Source organism: Zeugodacus cucurbitae, chromosome 2, assembly GCF_028554725.1.
Source record: "Zeugodacus cucurbitae isolate PBARC_wt_2022May chromosome 2, idZeuCucr1.2, whole genome shotgun sequence".
In the NCBI taxonomy this organism is placed as follows: Eukaryota; Metazoa; Arthropoda; class Insecta; order Diptera; family Tephritidae; genus Zeugodacus; species Zeugodacus cucurbitae.
The window spans coordinates 67989444-68008366 of record NC_071667.1 but is presented as its reverse complement, the minus strand read 5'-3'; the positions used below and the strand labels follow the sequence as shown (position 1 = coordinate 68008366).

Sequence of the window (18923 nt, the reverse complement as noted above, 5' to 3'; positions counted from 1 at the left end):
GCAATTATAGTAGCGATTGTGCCGGCAACGTGACCGTTGAATTGGTGCCGCGCCATGTAACGTCACGCCGCGCAAACGGGAGCATTCCGTTGTGAAGATGCGGCGAAAGAGCAGAGAAGCGAAGCCGTAGCCGCAGCCTAACTGAAAGCGAGAAGTAAGAAGAAAGTTTAATGAAAGCGATTCGTTGCGCTCAACGCGCCTCAACGTTCACAAGGTGACTGTGTCGGCTGCTGACTGAGTTTGCGTTTGAGGTTCAGGCTGAAGTTGGTTGAGTTTGGCGGTTGGGTGGGGAGCGGCAAGTGACAGCAGGCTTTGTGTAACTGTGGCGTTGTTTTGGTTAATTTGCATAAATTGTGAGCACATTGCACTTGCCGCCTACCGCCAACCGCGCGGCGCCACTTTTTGCCCTGCAAACTTTGCTGATTGTTTGAAGTAGCGATAATAATTCACTTGTCGTTGTTGTTGTTGTCTTTCTGACGACTGTAGTAGCAGTTGAGTGAAAAGTTTTGCAACCTACAACATGAAATATGCACAGCACAAAACCGCAGGTAGCACACCGAACTAACGGCCCAACTTGACCAACATCAACAACAGCAACAAAAACAACTAAAGCAGCAACTCACTTTCTCATACGAAATTTGTTCGTTTGTTTATTTGTTAGTTTGTTGGTATGTATTTATTAGATTGTGGCTAAAAGCTCTGCCATTTGTCATTTGTCAGTGCGTCCATGAACTGACCAACTAACATATGAACGCTTGAACGTGCCACAAATTGAACGAGGGTAGTTGGATAAGACAATTACGCTTAGAATATCATATGTAGACACTTCAAATGCAATCCTTTTCCTGGGTGTTAGAATTATTGCAGTAGTAAAGACGATACAATTTTAGACGATGACTCTCTATACTCTCTACTTTGCTGATCTATAAAAATGTATCCTCATAGACAATACGATGGAATGACTCTGCAAGAAATTAAATGAACTTAAGAACAAAATCTAGATGAACAAAACACCAAATAATAATCAATGAAACGTACTTTTTAGCCGCTTCCATGTTAGGTGTGACTACATAATCGAAACGGACCCGAAATTTTATGCGTCGAAGGACTGTAGGCAGTGGGACTTCAAATTTATTTCAGGAATGTTTTAGGCCGCTTCAAGAACTTTTCCGTACTAAAGTCATCTAACAAGGAATTTCGATAGTTGCCTATTTTGAAACCAGATCTTGGATCTTGGGGGATAACTGCTCTCAATGACCTCAAAACAGATCGATATTCTAACCGAGTGCTCAAAAACGCGCTAGTCATTGCAACCACAAAGGCAATAAATTCCAAAATTTCATCATTTAATCATCTAGTACTTAAATTAAGCCTTTCTGGCGCTAAGAATTATTTGGGCTATCAAATTTATACATTAATGAAAAGGTCTTCTTCGAGAAGATGGCCATTTTTTGAGAACTTAAACTAAAGTAAAACCAAAGAAGACACTTGTTTTGCAATTTTAATGACTTATCTAACTTGCTGTGTAAATCGGAAGCAAAATACAGTGAAACTTCCATAACTCGAATTTCTATAACTCGAAGTTCTCCATAACTTGAACACTTGAAGTGACAATAGCAGGCAACTTACATACAAATTTCCTTCCATAAATCGAACTTTTTGGTCAGGACAATATACAAAATTTCAAATTTTTCTATCGAGGTAGAATTTTAGAAGATTCCCCCTATATCTTATGGAAGCGGATAAAAAGTATGATATTACACTTATGAATTGTATAAATCGTGTAACAAAGGCATGGAATACAAACGTCAAGAGCCCAACAATTGCAAACTGCAAGAAACAAAATTCAGAATACGTGTTTTAACATTCTATAACTCGAAGTTTTTTTGTGGATTATGGTGATTCGAGTTAGAGAAGTTCCACTGTATTTATGTTTCAATCAATTCCGATTCTCAAAACAACTGAGTAATTAGTGAAATGCATCTATTTTTCCTCAAAACATTGAATAATTAACGTGATTTCTTTTACTTTTTTCAAGTTATAAGCACCGTTGATTAGGGACAATCGAAAAGCACGTAAAAGTGTCATCTTTTTTAGTTAAATTTAACAGAGCCGAAGGCGATTAAAATATATTTATGATGAATCATTGAGCCATACGTTTTAAATCGGAAGTAAATATTGTATTATTACTAGCTGATGTAACAAATGCCGATTAATAAGAAATTATTAGTGACTTAATGAATCTTGAGCTCGTTAGCTTAATTAAATACAAAGTTGTTCCCAAATAATATGAAGTCAGACTTTAGCTTGAATAATAAAATTTTATGGGATGACTAAGGGATGGTGGCATCGTTATATAAAAATGAGATCTATACAGTAAAAATCAAAATTAACAAAATCGACCCATAAATATAGGATTTATAAATAAATAATACTGGAAATGACATCAACGCCATCTACCGAGTAATTTGTTATCCCATATTGACAGTACTTGCCTCAAGAATATTTATATATTTTTATTTTTAATATACTTTGTAGTTTCGTAGCCCAGCTCTAATAAATAATACATTTCTATAAATATCGTTCAACATTTTCCTAAAATGTAATATTAACCAAAATAATTTTTTGTCGAGATTCCTCCTACTATCTTAATTACTAACTCACTGCAAATGAATTACAAATATACACTTCAAATGATATATATTTGCATACTTTTATAGTAATTAAACCACATTAATTCATTATTGTGTCAAAAAGTTAAGAAAGTTTCGAAAGTTTGTGCACCAAGATTCCCCACATCAAATTGCGCTTAATTGTATTTATTACTCAGCAGTGGAGCCTAAATACATACGTACATGATAAGCAATTGTAATATTTATTTGTTAGGACTTTTTTGTTGTTACTTAACATCAACTCATTGAGTTATACTTTGCCGGTTGACAAGTTGGTTGTGTCGTTTGTCATTTTCATTTAAATGGCAGACTTGTATTGTCACACTGAGTGAGTGGAGTGAAAAGGACAGACCAGGTGGTTAACTAAATTCCTATAAATGTACGGAAAGCTGTCATATTTTATTTCTCCACGAGTTTATAGAAATTAATGGATTTCAATGAAAATAATTTCTCATAAATAAAAACAAATACTGATGACTTGAAGTTAGATCGAACGATCCAATCTTATATAGAATGAGAGGCTACCTTTAAGTGTGATCCAAAGCAATTGCTGACAGTACATAGATACTATTCTGGTAGACGAGATAAGGACCTGATCCACTTAATCGTCTAGGTTCTATTGAAAACATTACCAAAAAACAGTCGACTGATCCTTGCTGTCGAATGAATGAATGCAATGAATTAACTCTTTGTCCGTGCTTAGATATTAATTAAGAATATCTTTGAAAGTGTCACCTGCTTAGGATCTCTTACGAAACATTTTCCAAGAACCTTCGGAGAGCATGGTTTCTTTATTAAATTGTCGTCAAGGATTGATGAGAAATGTTTACTAAAAGCCAATCATCTTTTCTGGAATGTCTCTTGGTTAGTGACCACTTTCAACTTCAGGGAGACTACTCTACAGAGGATTTGAACTGTTTTTAAGACTTTAACTCAAGCACTTTCGCAGATTACTTTATGACAGTCAATCTTAGACAGTATCTCCACTATTTATATATAAAACAAGTAAGGAAGGGCTAAGTTCGGGTGTAACCGAACATTTTATACTCTCGCAATTTATTGATGTGATTTTATAAAGATAACACAATTCGACCCATACATTCGGCATATAGTTCGATAGAATAACGAAAATCATCATAAATAGTAAATGGGGACTGAGGTAATTCCTAAACCGATTTCACTCGTTTTCACCACCAAGATACAATATATCGAAGACTATACGCTCCCTTAATTTAATATTACTTATAATTAGGTATATGGGATCTGGGGGAAGTTATGACCCGATTTTTACCATTTTAGGTACAGAGAGAAACTGTTATAAGAAAAAATTTCAGAGGGAATGAATTACATTAAAATATCTGAGGGATTTACCTATATTTTCGGTGAAAAATTAACCTTAGGCACTGAGTTCTTCATGTTTGATATCAGGGGCCTTGAAAAGTCATGGTCCGATTTTGACAATTTTTCCACAAGTGATGTCACAGCTCAAATACAGTATTTGTGTAAAGTTTTATTCCGCTAGCTTCATTGGTTCCTTATGAATACATTATAAAGTGAACGAATCAGATGGAATTCAAAATTGAGTTATATGGGAAGTAGACGTAGTTGTGAACCGATTTCGCCCATATTCCACCCGTGTCATCAGGGTGTCAAGAAAGTGTTATATGCCGAATTTCATTGAAATCGGTCGAATAGTTCTTGAGATATGGTTTTTGACCCATAAGTGGGCGACGCCACGCCCATTTTCCATTTTGTAAAAAAATCTCAGTGCAGCTTCCTTCTGCCATTTCTTATGTAAAATTTGGTGTTTCTGACGTTTTCGTTAGGGAGTTAACCCACTTTTAGTAATTTTCAACCTAACCTTTGTATGGGAGGTGGGCATGGTTATTATCCGATTTCTTTCATTTTTGGACTGTATATGGAAATGGCTAAAAGGAACGACTGCAGAAAATTTGGCTTATATAGCTTTATTGGGTTGCGAGTTATATACAAAAAACCTATTTGGGGGCGGGGTCACGCCCACTTTTCTAAAACAATTACATCCAAATGTGCCCCTCCCTAATAGGATCCTATGTTCCAAATTTCATTTTCATAACCTTATCTATGGCTTAGTTATGACACTGTATAGGTTTTCGGTTTCCTCCATTTTGTGGGCGTGGCAGTGGACCGATTTTGCTCGAAAGTAAACTCCTCAGGGTGCCAAGGGATATGTGTTCCAAGTTTCATTAAGATATCTTAATTTTTACTCAAGTTATCGCTTGCACGGACAGACGGACAGACGGACGGACGGACATCCGGATTTCAAATCTACTCGTCATCCTGGTCATTTATGTATATATAACCCCATATCTAACTCTTATATTTCTTCTTGACACAAACAACCGTTATGTGAACAACACTATTATACTCTGTGCAACAGGTTGCGAGAGTATAAAAAATATATTTCTGGACACAACGTCGACTTCATCAGCCATATATCATATTTAACTTAGAACTTTACTCCAGACTCCAACAACGTCGAACTTGCACACTGAGTTTATCATAAAACCTGCACACATCCTCCCGTTGGATGTAAGAGAAAAATGCGTTTGTCACACACCACCCTCCCCCCAAGTCGCAAGCCTCAATCTATGCGACTGACGTATTCAATTCATTTTAAATGGCCAACGAGGTCTGCACCAGATAACACAAATGCCCACATTTGTTAATGCTACCTTTTGCGGTTGCGGGCAATCATTGCCGGCCATACGCGCTTGCAATGCGCCGCAGCGCTGAGGCTGAAATTGCCAGTGAATGAACGTAAAATTGCTTTGCGCCACAAGCGGGTGCGAAAACTTTTATCTCTAATACATGAGAAGTTTCTTTGTAGACTTTGTAGTTCAATGAAACGATTACTCAAACTATGTATGAAGTTGCATGCGCGCAACAACAACAATAATAGCAACAACAGCAGTAGCAGTGTGTATGACCATCAGCAGTCATGCCTTAAGCCGATATGGTGACGAAACTCAATACTAACGGTTTACTAGTTTTATTTATTTAACGCGTGCTGCATTGTACTACCCATTCTCGCCCCCGCTGAAGGGACACAAAGCCTCTCTGTACACCCTGCACTCAAACCAGCCAGATCTGTTGGCATTTGTGACGACTAACTGCTGATTGGATTTGTTTGTGTTGTTTGTGCTGCTGCTGTTCTTTAGTCGTTATATTTTACTTGCATTCTGCACTGTGTCCCTTCAGGCCCCCCCCTTGGCCCTTCTCTACTCAGTTGCACGAACGCGCTCACTCGCACTCTTTTGGGATTCCAATATTGCGTTGATTGAAAAATTGTGCAACATTGAGCGAGAAGGACAAACTTTTCAATACGCACAACGTTGATATTTCTATGTACATATGTGTGTTTGTATAAGTGTATATATGAGTGTGTGTGTGCAAGCGATTGAGTGTAATGCAACAGCGTCAAATTGATGTCGCGCCCAGTCGTCTGCGATTAATTCGAATTTTTATGCGCACTTCTTCAGCGGCGCTTGATTTTTAAATCACCTCGAACAACAACAAAGACAACAAGTCAGAAACTATAACACAAGTATGATAAATCATATTTATGCTGTTTATAGGTACATGTGATGGAGGTGAAGTACTGTTATATTTATTATTAAAATTCCTGCCATGGCATTTATGGCACTTTTACTTTGATTGCAATCTAAATTTAAATGCATTTCTAGTGTGAAGAATTCTCAGAAGATGCCCACTTTCATATAGTTTATTTATAGTTTTTTTATTGAAAAATGATTCGATCAGAATATATGAGAGAAATTTTAGGTTATTCGTCACAAAGAATATAATTTACCAAATTCGATCATTCCTCGAAAAGCAATGTGTTATTTAGTAGAAATACAGTTGAACTTCCATAAACCGAACTTCTATAACTCGAAGATCTCCATTACTTGAACTCTTGAATTGGCACTAGCCTTTAGAAATCAAATTTCCTTCCATAAATCAATTTTTTCGATTGTCCTGGTCAAGAAAATAACAATAGTTTTAACGTATTTTCATAAGAATCGTGTTTAAAATCTCTACTTTTATTATGGGTCTTAACAATAATCGTAAAAAAAAATTGAGACAAATTATACTATCTCTGAAGTAACGACAGTACTTCGTTCGTTGTTTGACATCAGCTATTAACGTACCACCTTCATTTAGAATACTACATGTTGTAGATATTGAGATCAAATCTATGTATTCCATAATGGTACTTCACTTCTCCAAAACGTATCTCTTTCACTCTCTTGTACTTACTTAAAATGTACATTTGAATATAAGTTTAAAGACGGATGTAATGAGATCCCTTCGGTTCTTTATCGAAAAATTAAAAAAAAATATTGGATATCCGCCTAATCCGCGAGAGTGAAGATCACTGAATCACTTAAATAACGAATCGGTTAGGAGAAAGTCTAAATATCGACTCTGATTCTCAAATGGCAGAAGAGGTTGGAATATTTCACTCTGTTGCATTGGGACCTACCCGATCCTAGAATGATCTCAAATACCCAAGAGCTTCCGAAATAAATGAAGACAATCTAATGATCGACAATCAATCAACAGGGATCACATGAACATCTATACAAGAAAAACGCGTAACTTTTATATCGGAACCTGCTTAAATCCCTACTACAATAGCTGGATGGGGATTTGACTGTCTTATCCTATTCTCCTTCTCAAACAGACAACGTTTTCGAAGTTTAGTCTCATATACATATTTTGAGGCAATCAGATTTATTATTTCATTCAAAAGGAGGTATAAAAACCTAAACACCACACTCGCCTGACAGGGATGTTCCAGTCTGCAATCTGCGAGGATAAGTTCAAATATCTGGAGCTAATGGGGAAAGGAAGCTCTCTTCGAAGCCAATATGTTAAGGATAAAGTGAGAAATCCTTCGGCAGCCGTATACTGCTGTAGAGGAGCTAGTGGGAAAAGTCTCTCACCAAAAGTGCACTTTCTGGATTTTCAAAACTTGTTCGATTTGGATTCCGCTGCTGAAGTCTAGACTAGTCATGCTTCAAAATTTTAAGTTCTTTCCTACTTTAAACTCAACCTCAGTGCTAACTGTTAATTTAGCGTACTCAATACTTGGTCAGCATGTGATCTAGATTAACCGACTTCAATTTCTTATTCGAAATGAGTCCGATAGTTCACCTATTGGGTTATAGTACTCTCATGAGCACCACGATCGCAACCAACCCACACATAGAAACGAATGTTTGTAAATAACCAACACAGCACGATCGTTGCGCATACACTTGTGGAGCAACAGCAAACGCCATCCAATCGGAGAGCATGCAAAAATATATGTTAGAGCGCCTAGCACACGATCCACAAGCAAAAGCAAAAAAAAACATCGCAAGTGAGTAACAAGTGAGCATGGGAGTTACTACAACAAACACATCGATCACACATTGACGTCGCTGCTGACGTCGACAGCGCGCAACGAAGTTAACTGGAACATAACTGCCGGTGGCAATGCCGTTGACTGGCGCTGACTGCGACGGCGACCGGCGGAGAGAGTGTCCGCTTGACTGGGCCGTAGTATACCATAAGAAAGACTACGAAAGCCAGTTAGTTGGAAGTCGTTTTCAGTTTCAGTTGTGTGAAACGTGTTCGTCTGGCAAGCAGTCTCAAGACGGTGATCGCTAGTGTGAAGTAGTGAAGAAAGAATTTTTGTTGAAAATATTAATTGAAAATAAGAAACTATTAAACGCTAGTTTGTCATTTCAGCGCGTACGCATTGCGTGCTACGGCGGTTATACAAAACGATTGCATTGGCATTGTATCTATGTCTCGATCGTAATCTGTGTTGTGCGCGGGTGTTAATCGTCTGGTATTTAGCGTGAAATACTCAAGCGTATTGAAGCGGAAGTGTTTAGCAAAGACAAGTGCGCGCGATTTACCTTATATGTAATCACATACATACATACAAACGAAAATATATGTGTAGGTGTGTGCGTGCGCCATTTTAAGGCGCTTTTGTTTATTTATTATACTGTGTTTGGCTGCATTATCGGTCAGTGTGAAGTTTGCTAATTCGTGTATTGCACGTTCAATAATGTCTTTTCACTTCGACAATAACGACAACAATAAGTCAAACAACAACACCAACAACAGCAATAAAGGTAGTTGGAACATTCACAAGTAGATAAACTACGAAAAACAACCTTAAAGGAGAATGTGAAAGCCAGTTAAAGCCAAAAGTGAGCAACAAATTACAAAATTTTCAACAACAAGAAGAAAAAACAAAAACAAAAAAATAATAAATAAAAAATAAAAAAAGAAAAGTGTTCGAGTGTCCGAGAGCGTATGAAAACGGAAAAAAATTTGACCTTTTTGGATATTTTTTTTTGGTTGAATGACGATCGGTGTATAATTATTTACATACACACACGCACCCAGCCATACATGCATACATACAAATGGCAGCATATAGTTAAGACGTTTGGTTTTAACGGTCGCTAACAGGCCAGCAAATGTGCGTGTGCGATAGTATCTGTTTATATATGTGTGTGTATGTGTGTTGGTAACTGTGTCGTCACAGTCAGAAACGAAGCGGCGGTCTCATGTTTTAGGCAAGCACGAGCGAGCTAATGCTGTTACTTTTGTTGTTGTTGTTGTTTTTTTTTAACTGCTATTTTTGTCTGCTTTTACTTGCTGTTTTTGCAAGACACCGAAAAAGAAATAAAAGCCACATTGTTGTTGTAGTTGTTGTAAACAAGTACCTGCAAGAGCCACAACAACCACGCTGCGTTCTCAACTGGCAGCAAGACCTGTTCGGCGTGTTCGTGTGAGAAGTTGTAAAAAACTGAGACTGAGAGATCTACAGCGATCTGTTTGTAGATACACACATACACACATACATACATTCAAATAATATATATTTGTATTTGTGTGTTTGCATAGGACACTGTTGTGTTTGAGCAATAACAACAATAAATAATAACAAGTTTATGTTGCTAAAAAAACCTGGTGGTCGCTTGTGGCAGTCAAACGAGCTAAGCGAGCCAGCATTCGCCACCGCTGCCGGTGGCAACCCAATTTAAATGGAAACACAAGTTGCATGTGAGACATGTGTGTGTGTGTGTGCGTGTGCAGTTGTGAATAAGTAATTTAACGTTTTAAATGAAATTGCTTTGCAGACACTTTAGAAATTGAGTAAAAGAATTATTTTTTTTTTAATATTTTTAGCGGAACCACATACTTCGCAGAAAATTTTGAATTGCTCATGCTCACTTATGCACATACATATATACATACATAAATATATTACTTGCGATAAGAACTCAAAACCGCATATCGGAATTATGTAAAATATCTTACTCAGTTTTCATGACAATTTCATTTAATGGCAACACTGAAATCTAAATATAAACTAAAAATTTCTCTAATATTGGAATGAATCATTAATTTCTTATTCTCATTCTTGTAATCTTGAATTGCTTTGAATGAGGAGACTGCATTTTAATTCATAAAATTGAACATCCTTTCTTAGTTGTATTTTTTCAAAGAATCCAGAAATTTGCTTTTAGAACGTACTCTCGAATATCACGAAATTTGCAATATAAAAATTATGCGAAACTGATTATTTGTCGTAATTAATTTGTCAGTCACTCTCCACCGCAGTTCAGAAAATATTAATTCGTGGAACATTCTATTCACTTCTCACTCAAAGCTAATGTTTTTCGTTCCATCGTAGAAACATACTGTAGATTGAACAGATTTATCGTCCATTGTAATGGGATAACCTTAGATATTCTTAGATTAGACTGAAAGATTGGAAATCCTAACACGATCGTAAGTTATCACTGTATGAAATAATTTTTCAAGCCGAATCTCACACCAAAAAATTTAATTTTCTCTGTGATCTATAGTTTTATCAAAAGTGAGATCTCTGAGAACCTTCTTACAGCGTTATATAATTTTTTTTTTTTTCTCTATGAAACATTTTGAATTTTATATTTCTAAATCAGTGTCTCTTCTATCTACTAAATTATTACTGCTAAAAATATTATACTTTTCTCTGCAGTTTAGTTTATTTTAATAATTTTCTTAATGATTATACTAGTTCTAGACGGCACCCACATCAGTAACAAATATATAAAAATGGCTACGGAGCTCCATTTAAGGCAGTAGTCTGCTTTACAGGCTTCAAAAAATCGATTTTTTGTTTTGTTTTAAATCTTTCCAAAACTATCCAAGAACATGTCTTTAAAATTCCAGAGGCCAATTCGACATATTTTCGAAGCTAGAGCAGTTTTAGTGGCCGAGCGTCGAGCAGGTGCGAATGCTCTCCGAAAACTTTAAAGCGCGTTTTCTCGAGTTTTCATTTTCACAAGTGTTAGAAAACGGTGCCGGCGATTACAAAAAGAATATATGTCCGATCGAAAAAAACCAAAGTGTTCTAGCTTCAGTATTAAATTATCTTCTATTTGAACTAAAAAAGTTGGACAAAAGTATTATTTAAATTATTTGTTTTGCAACTTTAAGTAAATTTTTTTTCTTAAAAAAGTCAATTTTTTTTTAACTTCGAAAAAATTTGGAATTTTAAAACTACTTCGGTATTTTTTTAGTTCATAAAGAAAAGAAACTTATAAAAATTAAAAAAAAATTGATTCGATTGTTTCAGTTGCATCGCACGACCTCCATCACCGGCACCGATTTACAAGTGCAGACTCCAGGCGCTCCAGAGAAATTAGTACAACTTTGAAAAAATTTCAATATTTTTCAATAATAAATATTATTTTTTAAGCCTTAAATATATTACACTATCGTCTTAAAATTTCGTTTACCGCAATGATTTCCTTCCCTTTCAAAAAAATTGCTAAAAAACGTTTTTTTTTCGGCTTCTAAAGCAGACTACTGACTTATTTATATAACCACAATAAAACTATCTACATTATTTCAATTATTGACAAAAGAACTTTGTTCAAAGTGATCATGTCACTTATTTATTGAGTGTCGTTGTACTTCATAACCTAATTCATGCTGCATGCGCCTTCGAAATATGCTTAAATCGTGATTTACTATATACATATATATAATAGTTAAATAAACTGGATTATAAGAAATATACAACAAAGACAAACAGAAAAGTAAAAAAAAAAAATTGAAAATAAGAAAAAGCACAAACATCGACTTGTATCAGCTGCGATCACGATCATCGTCAATAACCGGTTAAGCAAACATAATGGACGAGTATATGCACATATAACTATATAGTATACATATATACAGACAAGTGACAACATACACAATACACACAAACTCACATGCATCTTTTCCGATCACTGAACGCTTTAATGTCATTCAATTACGTACTTTGCGAGACTTGGAATTACCTTATGATTAGCAGAAGAAGAAAATGAATTTTATTAACAGTATACAAATAACAACAACGGAATTGAGTTTTCCCCGTCATTTAAGCTAACACCTTTAGTGTAAATATGAAAGTCTGAGCATAGTGATAGATAGTTATAGCAATGAAGGCATATCCATAATCATAAACATAAATATAATTATATATTTGTTGTAAATTCCCGCTGATAACATATAAATAAAGCCTACACTCCTCCACTCATGCAGCTGCTCCCTCATATTTATCCAACATTTAAGCTGTCAAAAGATAATAAAAATAATTTCCAAATGATTGATAAGCATTATTTCTAAAGGTTTTCTTGTAAGTAAATTGATACGAAAGCAGTCAAATATCGTGAACTTAGCAATTGACTTTTATCAACGCATGTAAATTTATATTCAAGTCTTTTGGTTCGCTTTCTTAAGTCAGCAGCTGATATTAGGTCAAGCGAAACACCCTTAAGCCTAACAATAAATTTCTACGGTAAGCCACAAAAGTCAACATTGAAGACATGATAAGACGGCAGATGGTAGTGACATGCCACTAAATTTTATGAGTAGTCTTGGAAACCGGCATATATACAGAAACTAAAATAGTCCTCAAGACTGTAAAACTAGACATTTACACCAATTTGCATTTCAAAACAAATTCCATAATAAACTATCAGCGGAAAATTCAGAAATATCGGTAGAAACATCTGCTCATCATATGTATGCTTGTTGCCTACTGTTTAACATACATATGTTCTGTTTCGGCTATGCTGACTGAACTTTCTTGGAAACAAGTAGTAATAACCTTCATTGGCAAAATAACTTCGTTTTAAGATATTTGGTTCTTTTCGCGGAGGTCCTATAATTCATCATCGACTGAACAGTTTCGTATAGGCCGTTACATCTCATCGTGGCATTATAATTCGAAATTTTAGTTTTAGTTTTACAATGTTTTCGTAGAATAATACTCTTTAACGAATAATAAAAGTAATTTAGTAAACATTGAAGGATTTGATATATGTATAGCCATTTCAATCAAAGTCTAGTTGCATACGAGCTCTTTCTTTTCTGTTGACCAGAGCAGCTTTATCATTTACCATAGATGCAATCATAATCCTCATAAATCCCACCATATCATCTTATGGATAATAGCCATTGCAAAATATTAAGTCTTTCAATCAATATTTGTTTCAAACATTCTGAGAGCCTTCTTTTGGGATATTGTCTTATCAGGTTGGCACCATACCTTGAGATCAACATGATGAGTGATCATCTACTTACCTGTCTTCGCTAAAGTAGCATAAAACTAATTCAACTTAAGATTTCAAGCAAATATTACTTTAGCTGCCCTCAAGATAAGCCAAATTTGATAAGAGGAAGTGTATAGTGTATTTCTAGTACTCCATAACACATCCGACTATTTTTTATAAATTTGTGATCAATACAAACGTGTTATGTTCAAAAAATGACGGGAATTGTAAAATTTATACTCTCAGGGGTTTGGAGAGTCCAATTGTCGATTTTTTTTTTGTAATCTTGATACAATTTCCAGCTCTATTCATTGTAGCCGCTAAGGTTAGCCGTGTTTCTATGAGCTTGGCGATTCTCATTTGTTAAAAGCTCACAATCCTTTGCTTGTTCGTGAATTCTTGGCCAAAAACAATATAATATACCATATAATGCTTCATATTCGCCAGACAAGACTCAATGTGACTTTTCCCCATTTTCCAAAATAAAGAGAACCTTATTAGGTCGTAATTTAACAAATTTACAAGAAATCGCCCAAAGAGCTATCCCAAATACCAAGTTTGAGAAGTGTTTCGACGATCAGAAGAAACGATGGTCTAATTACCCAACATCGCATGGGGACTATTTTAAAAGTGACAACATTAATGTAAACGAATGAAGAAATACTTTTTTCAAAAAACCCAAATTACCGTTATACATTGAAATTTGGGATATATAGCACGATTGCTTAGGCCTATGAATTTGATTAGTATAAATTAGTTGAGTAGCACGGCTTAGCTGTATTGTTAGAATAATATTCTCCAATATTTAATTAAAGAAATTGCTTCTTAAAGAGACACCCTCTTTGAAATCTCGTTAAATATCAAATTTTATAAAGGCAACCACTTATTGTTATTATTATCAATTATCCAAAAGCCACATATAAATAAAAACACAAGTCCCCACATTCAGTGGAAGACAATGAACACCCATTTAAGACGCGCTTTTATGTATGAATATACACAGTTAATAAACTTTAATGCACTTATAAAGGGAAGTATCAAATTAAGTAATTGTAGGAACTAGCGACGTGCTAAATCGGAGAAACCTGCATATCATTATCGCAAGCACTTGATTCAAAAGAGAAAACACCAACAACAACAATAGCAAAACTTCGTAAAAATTTCCAAGTCGGGATCACTGATCGTATTATACAACAAAATACAAAACAAAAGCAACGTCACTCGTTTGGCTAAAAACAATTGAATGTAATAAAATTAATTGTGCGACGAGAAACAGCAGTTAATTTGCTTTTATATTTATTTCATTATTACACCGACAGTAATGAAAAAATGTAATGGTATGGGTGTGTGTGCGCCGCAAATTTGTTAGTAATGTGTAAAATGCTGTAATGAATTGCATATTTGACGCATTCACATTCGCCTTTGTTGTTGTTGGTTTGTGTGCATTTCACACACACACATATACATACAGCAGCGAACGCAAGTTGGCAGTGAAAGTGAATTGTCAGCGTCGCGTCGCGTATTATTCGCTTTTCATTGTTTTGCAGCGCAAAGTGCTAGACAATGCAAACAACAAATATGCAACTAATATACAGTTTATATGTACATATTTAAATATGTTTGTGTATGTATTAAAACTTTTCCCGTTACAAATTTTCCATTTCCCGTTGTGTAGCTTTTCACTGTCATCATCAACGTTGTCTTCCCGCAGTAACTGTCTATTGTTTTTGCTTTCTAGGCGTCAAATTTGCAGTTGTCGTCCACTAAATGGAGACCCTTATGAATGGAAAAAAATTTTAATTTATTAATTGTATTTTATAACGGTTTTTAGCGAGTTAAAATGACGGCACAGATGCTTAGGTATGAATTTAGGAATCAATCTAGTTCACGGATGTCCACTAATTGGCATAAATTCTTCATATTTACAGTTGTCTGCCACAAAATGGAGACACTTTTGTAAGAAAAAATATATTTTTATACTCTCGCAACAAAAGTTGCTCGCAACAAAGTTGCTACGAGAGTATTATAGTTTTGTCCACATAACATTTGGTTGTAAGTCCTAAAACTAAACGAGTTAGATATAGGGTTATATATATATATCAAAATGATCAAAGTGACGAGAAAAGTTCAAATCCGGATGTCTGTCTGTCCGTCTGTCCGTCCGTACGTGCAAGCTGTAACTTGAGTAAAAATTGAGATATCTTAATGAAACTTGGAAAACGTATTTCTTGGCACCATAAGAAGGTTAAGTTCGAAAATGTTCGTAATCGGACCACTACCACGCCCACAAAATGTCAAAACCGAAAACACATAAAGTGTCATAACTAAGCCATAAATAAAGCTATGGAAATAAAATTTGGTATGAAGATTCGCACTATGAAGGGGCATATTTGGATGTAATTTTTTTGGGGAAGTGGGCGTGGCCCCGCCCCCAAATCGCTTATTTGTATATATCTCGCAAACCAAATAAGCTTTATAAACCAAACTTTCTGAAGTCGGTTCTCTTATGTATCCCACCATACACCGTGAAAATAGTTGAAATCGGATAATAACCACGCCCACCTCCCATACAAAGGTTATGATGAAAATTACTAAAAGTGGGTTAACTCACTAACCAAAACCGTCAGAAACACTAAATTTCACATAAGTAATAAATGGCAAATAGAAGCTGCACTCAGATTTTTTTACAAAATGGAAAATGGGCGTGGCGTCACCCCTTTATGGGTCAAAAACCATATCTCAGGAACTACTCGACCGATTTCAATGAAACTTGGTTTGTAATAGTTTCCTTACATCCCAATGGTATGTTGTGAAAATAGGCCAAATCGGTTCACAACCACGCGTACTTCCTATATACCAGAACTCTGAAGTTGGTCTGAATCGTTTACTTTACAATATATATAGTAAACACTAGTGAAGATATAGGAACAGAACTTTGCATAAATACTACGTTTATAGTGTGGCAGTTCCATTCTAAAAATCGCCGAAATCGGACCATAGGTTTTCAAGGACCCATATATAGAACATGAGGACCTCGGTGCTTCTAACCTAATATTATGGTTTCCAACTTTCAATGGATTTTATACAATATATATGACGAATATGTGGGTCAAATTGTGTATTATATAATATAAATAAAGTTAAATAAATAAATTGCGAGAGTATAAATTGTTCGGTTACACCCGAACTTAGCCCTTCCTTACTTGTTTAATAATAGAATGGTTCTTATCGAAACTTAATAACGGTACAAGGTTTTTTTTGAACAAACTGGCTAAAAATTTACAAATTTACAGTTACGTACCGCTAAAAATAGATACACCTTTCGAAAGAAAATATGATTTTATATATTATAACGATAGTGAGACCAACTGTCGATGTAGAGGCTTACTTATCGGTGATATAAGCAGGGCCGGACTCCTAATGCCTGGTTTCTACACTCACTGTAATAAAAATTAAAAATTTTCTGTCGCTAAATAGGGACACATTTGAATGAAAAAATATAATTTTATATATCATAACGTTATTAAAGCTTCCAATAACGGTGAATATGCTTTTTAATCAGTCAATAACATAATTTATTGAAATAATAGCAGTGAGTATTGAACTTGATAGATTCTATACTGTCATTAGTTATGTCACTTTCACTGTCATTAGTCATTAATCACGTGACAGTAGTAAATTTATAATCTGTGAAAGGAATAAACTTTACTCTCAGTAAACACTCTCCTTAGCTTGCAAAATGTTTTACCTTCCTCTTTTTCTGCATTTTTCTAACACTACACCGCTTGTGGTGCTCTCCTTGCATAACTGACACCTGTCAACCAATATATTACCAATTGCCGCCAATTCTGCAATAGAAAATTCACAAAGCCACAACCACTCAGGCAACACCACAGGCGACTCACCGACCTTACGTAGACTTCCAACAGGGTGTGCATTTATGTAAAATACCTGTGGCCTGTGTGCACATAATTACAAAGCAACAACAGCGACAATAATAACAACAAGTAGTAGAAAAACAGAAAAACAAAAGAAAAGTGCAACAGTCAACAACAATGTGGCAAGCAGCAGCAGCATTAAGTATCTTCAACACAATTGAATGCAACATAACTCAGTTTAATGGTGTGTGTGTATGCGTGACTTAACGTTTACTCATTTCCCCTCTCTACTCTTTCCAAACAGCAGCAGCTAAAATGGCAATGTGATGGCAATTTTTTTTATTGTTCTTGTTGTACTGCCATAACTGACATTTAACGGCAACGCAGAAGTTTATTAAGTTGCAATTTTTGTTGCACGTTCACGTGCCGCATGTGGCAGTGAATTGCGAAAAACCAAAAGTAGAAGTGAGAAAAAAAGAGGAGGAAAAGCAACTAAAAGAGGAGCAAATAAAAAACAGTGAGACAGACAAGAAGAAAAAAGAGAAAAAACAGCAAACCAACAGCGCGCAAAACAGCTTTGAAGTTAAAATAAAAGAAATTAAAATTTGAAGAATAAAGTAATAAAATATGAACAGGTAAGCAAACGGCGACGCGTTGCCAACTATTTGCAAGTATAATTATATTTTTATATAGGTCTACAACTTTGCTTCCGCCGTTTTTATTTTGTAAAATTAAGGCTTTACAAAAATGTTATTCAAAATATTGGCCGTCGCTAGCTACTACTTTTGACCATCTTTCTGGCAGCATGCATATTCCGTGACGAAAGAACTCCTCATCTTTCGAGTCGATCCAAGTATCAATCCACTTTTTGACTTCTTCATAAGAACTGAAGTGCTCCTTAGCTAGACCGTGTGCCATCGATCGGGATAAGATCGCCCATTTCAGCGTCTCCAAATATTTTTTGACCACCTTTGCGACGTGAGACCGAGCATTGTCATGCTGGAGAATGACTTTATCTTTACAATGCGATGTAAAAATCCCTTTCGGTTGTGCCTTTGACGCAGCAACCAAGAAGCGCCGTTCGAGATCTCCTGGTTTCAAGTCGTAAGGAACCCAGTTTTCTTGTTTCTGAATCATCATGGCTTTGAGGCGTTTTGATACGGCTTGCTGTGTCACTTGCAACGATTCGGCCAATTCCTCTTGGGTTTGCAACGCATCATGGTCAAGTCAAGCTTCCAATTCTGCATTTTCGACCACCATGCCGGTCTTCGACTTCATAATCACCATTCTTAAAACGTTGAAACCATTCGCGACATGTTATTTCACTTAGGACAGCCTCACTGTACGTATTCGAAAGCATTCGATGAGCCTCAGCCGCACTTTTCTTGGAATTAAAAAGACAAGCAAAATTTCCCGCAAATGTCGAGAATTCGGCTCAAAAAGTGACATTTTCAGTTGAGAACAAGTTTGGGATGCAAACAGTTCTCTACAAATATTTTTTTGTGTTAATGTTGACGCAAATGTCCAAGATCGATATAAAACGATTTAATCGATTTAATCGACCAGTGCTTGACCCTGGAGACATCTATTGGAAAACAGCGGAAGCAAAGTTGTAGACCAATAATTTTTTTATTTTTAATTTTTGTACTTAAATTTTATTTATATAATTTTTATTATTTTATTTATATAATTTTTGTTGTTGTGTAGTACTGTTATTTTTTATTTTA

The 18923-nt window shown here is 35.5% G+C and overlaps 1 protein-coding gene across 4 annotated transcripts in view; it reads left to right on the top strand.

Annotated features, from left to right (window-relative positions):
- Positions 1-18923, top strand: part of LOC105216385 (uncharacterized) — a 159729-nt gene that overhangs the window by 116210 nt on the left and 24596 nt on the right. Inside the window, exons 1-2 of one of the 4 annotated variants that reach the window (XM_029042929.2) lie at positions 8278-8670; positions 17501-17831. The exons of 1 other annotated variant lie outside the window; for it this stretch is intronic. In XM_029042929.2, coding sequence (XP_028898762.2) covers positions 17824-17831 — 8 coding nt within the window. In that variant the 5' untranslated portion in view covers positions 8278-8670; positions 17501-17823. Of the gene's footprint in view, positions 1-8277; positions 8924-17500; positions 17832-18923 lie in introns of those variants that run through there. 2 more of the 4 variants (XM_029042928.2, XM_029042927.2) reach the window with 2 other exon arrangements.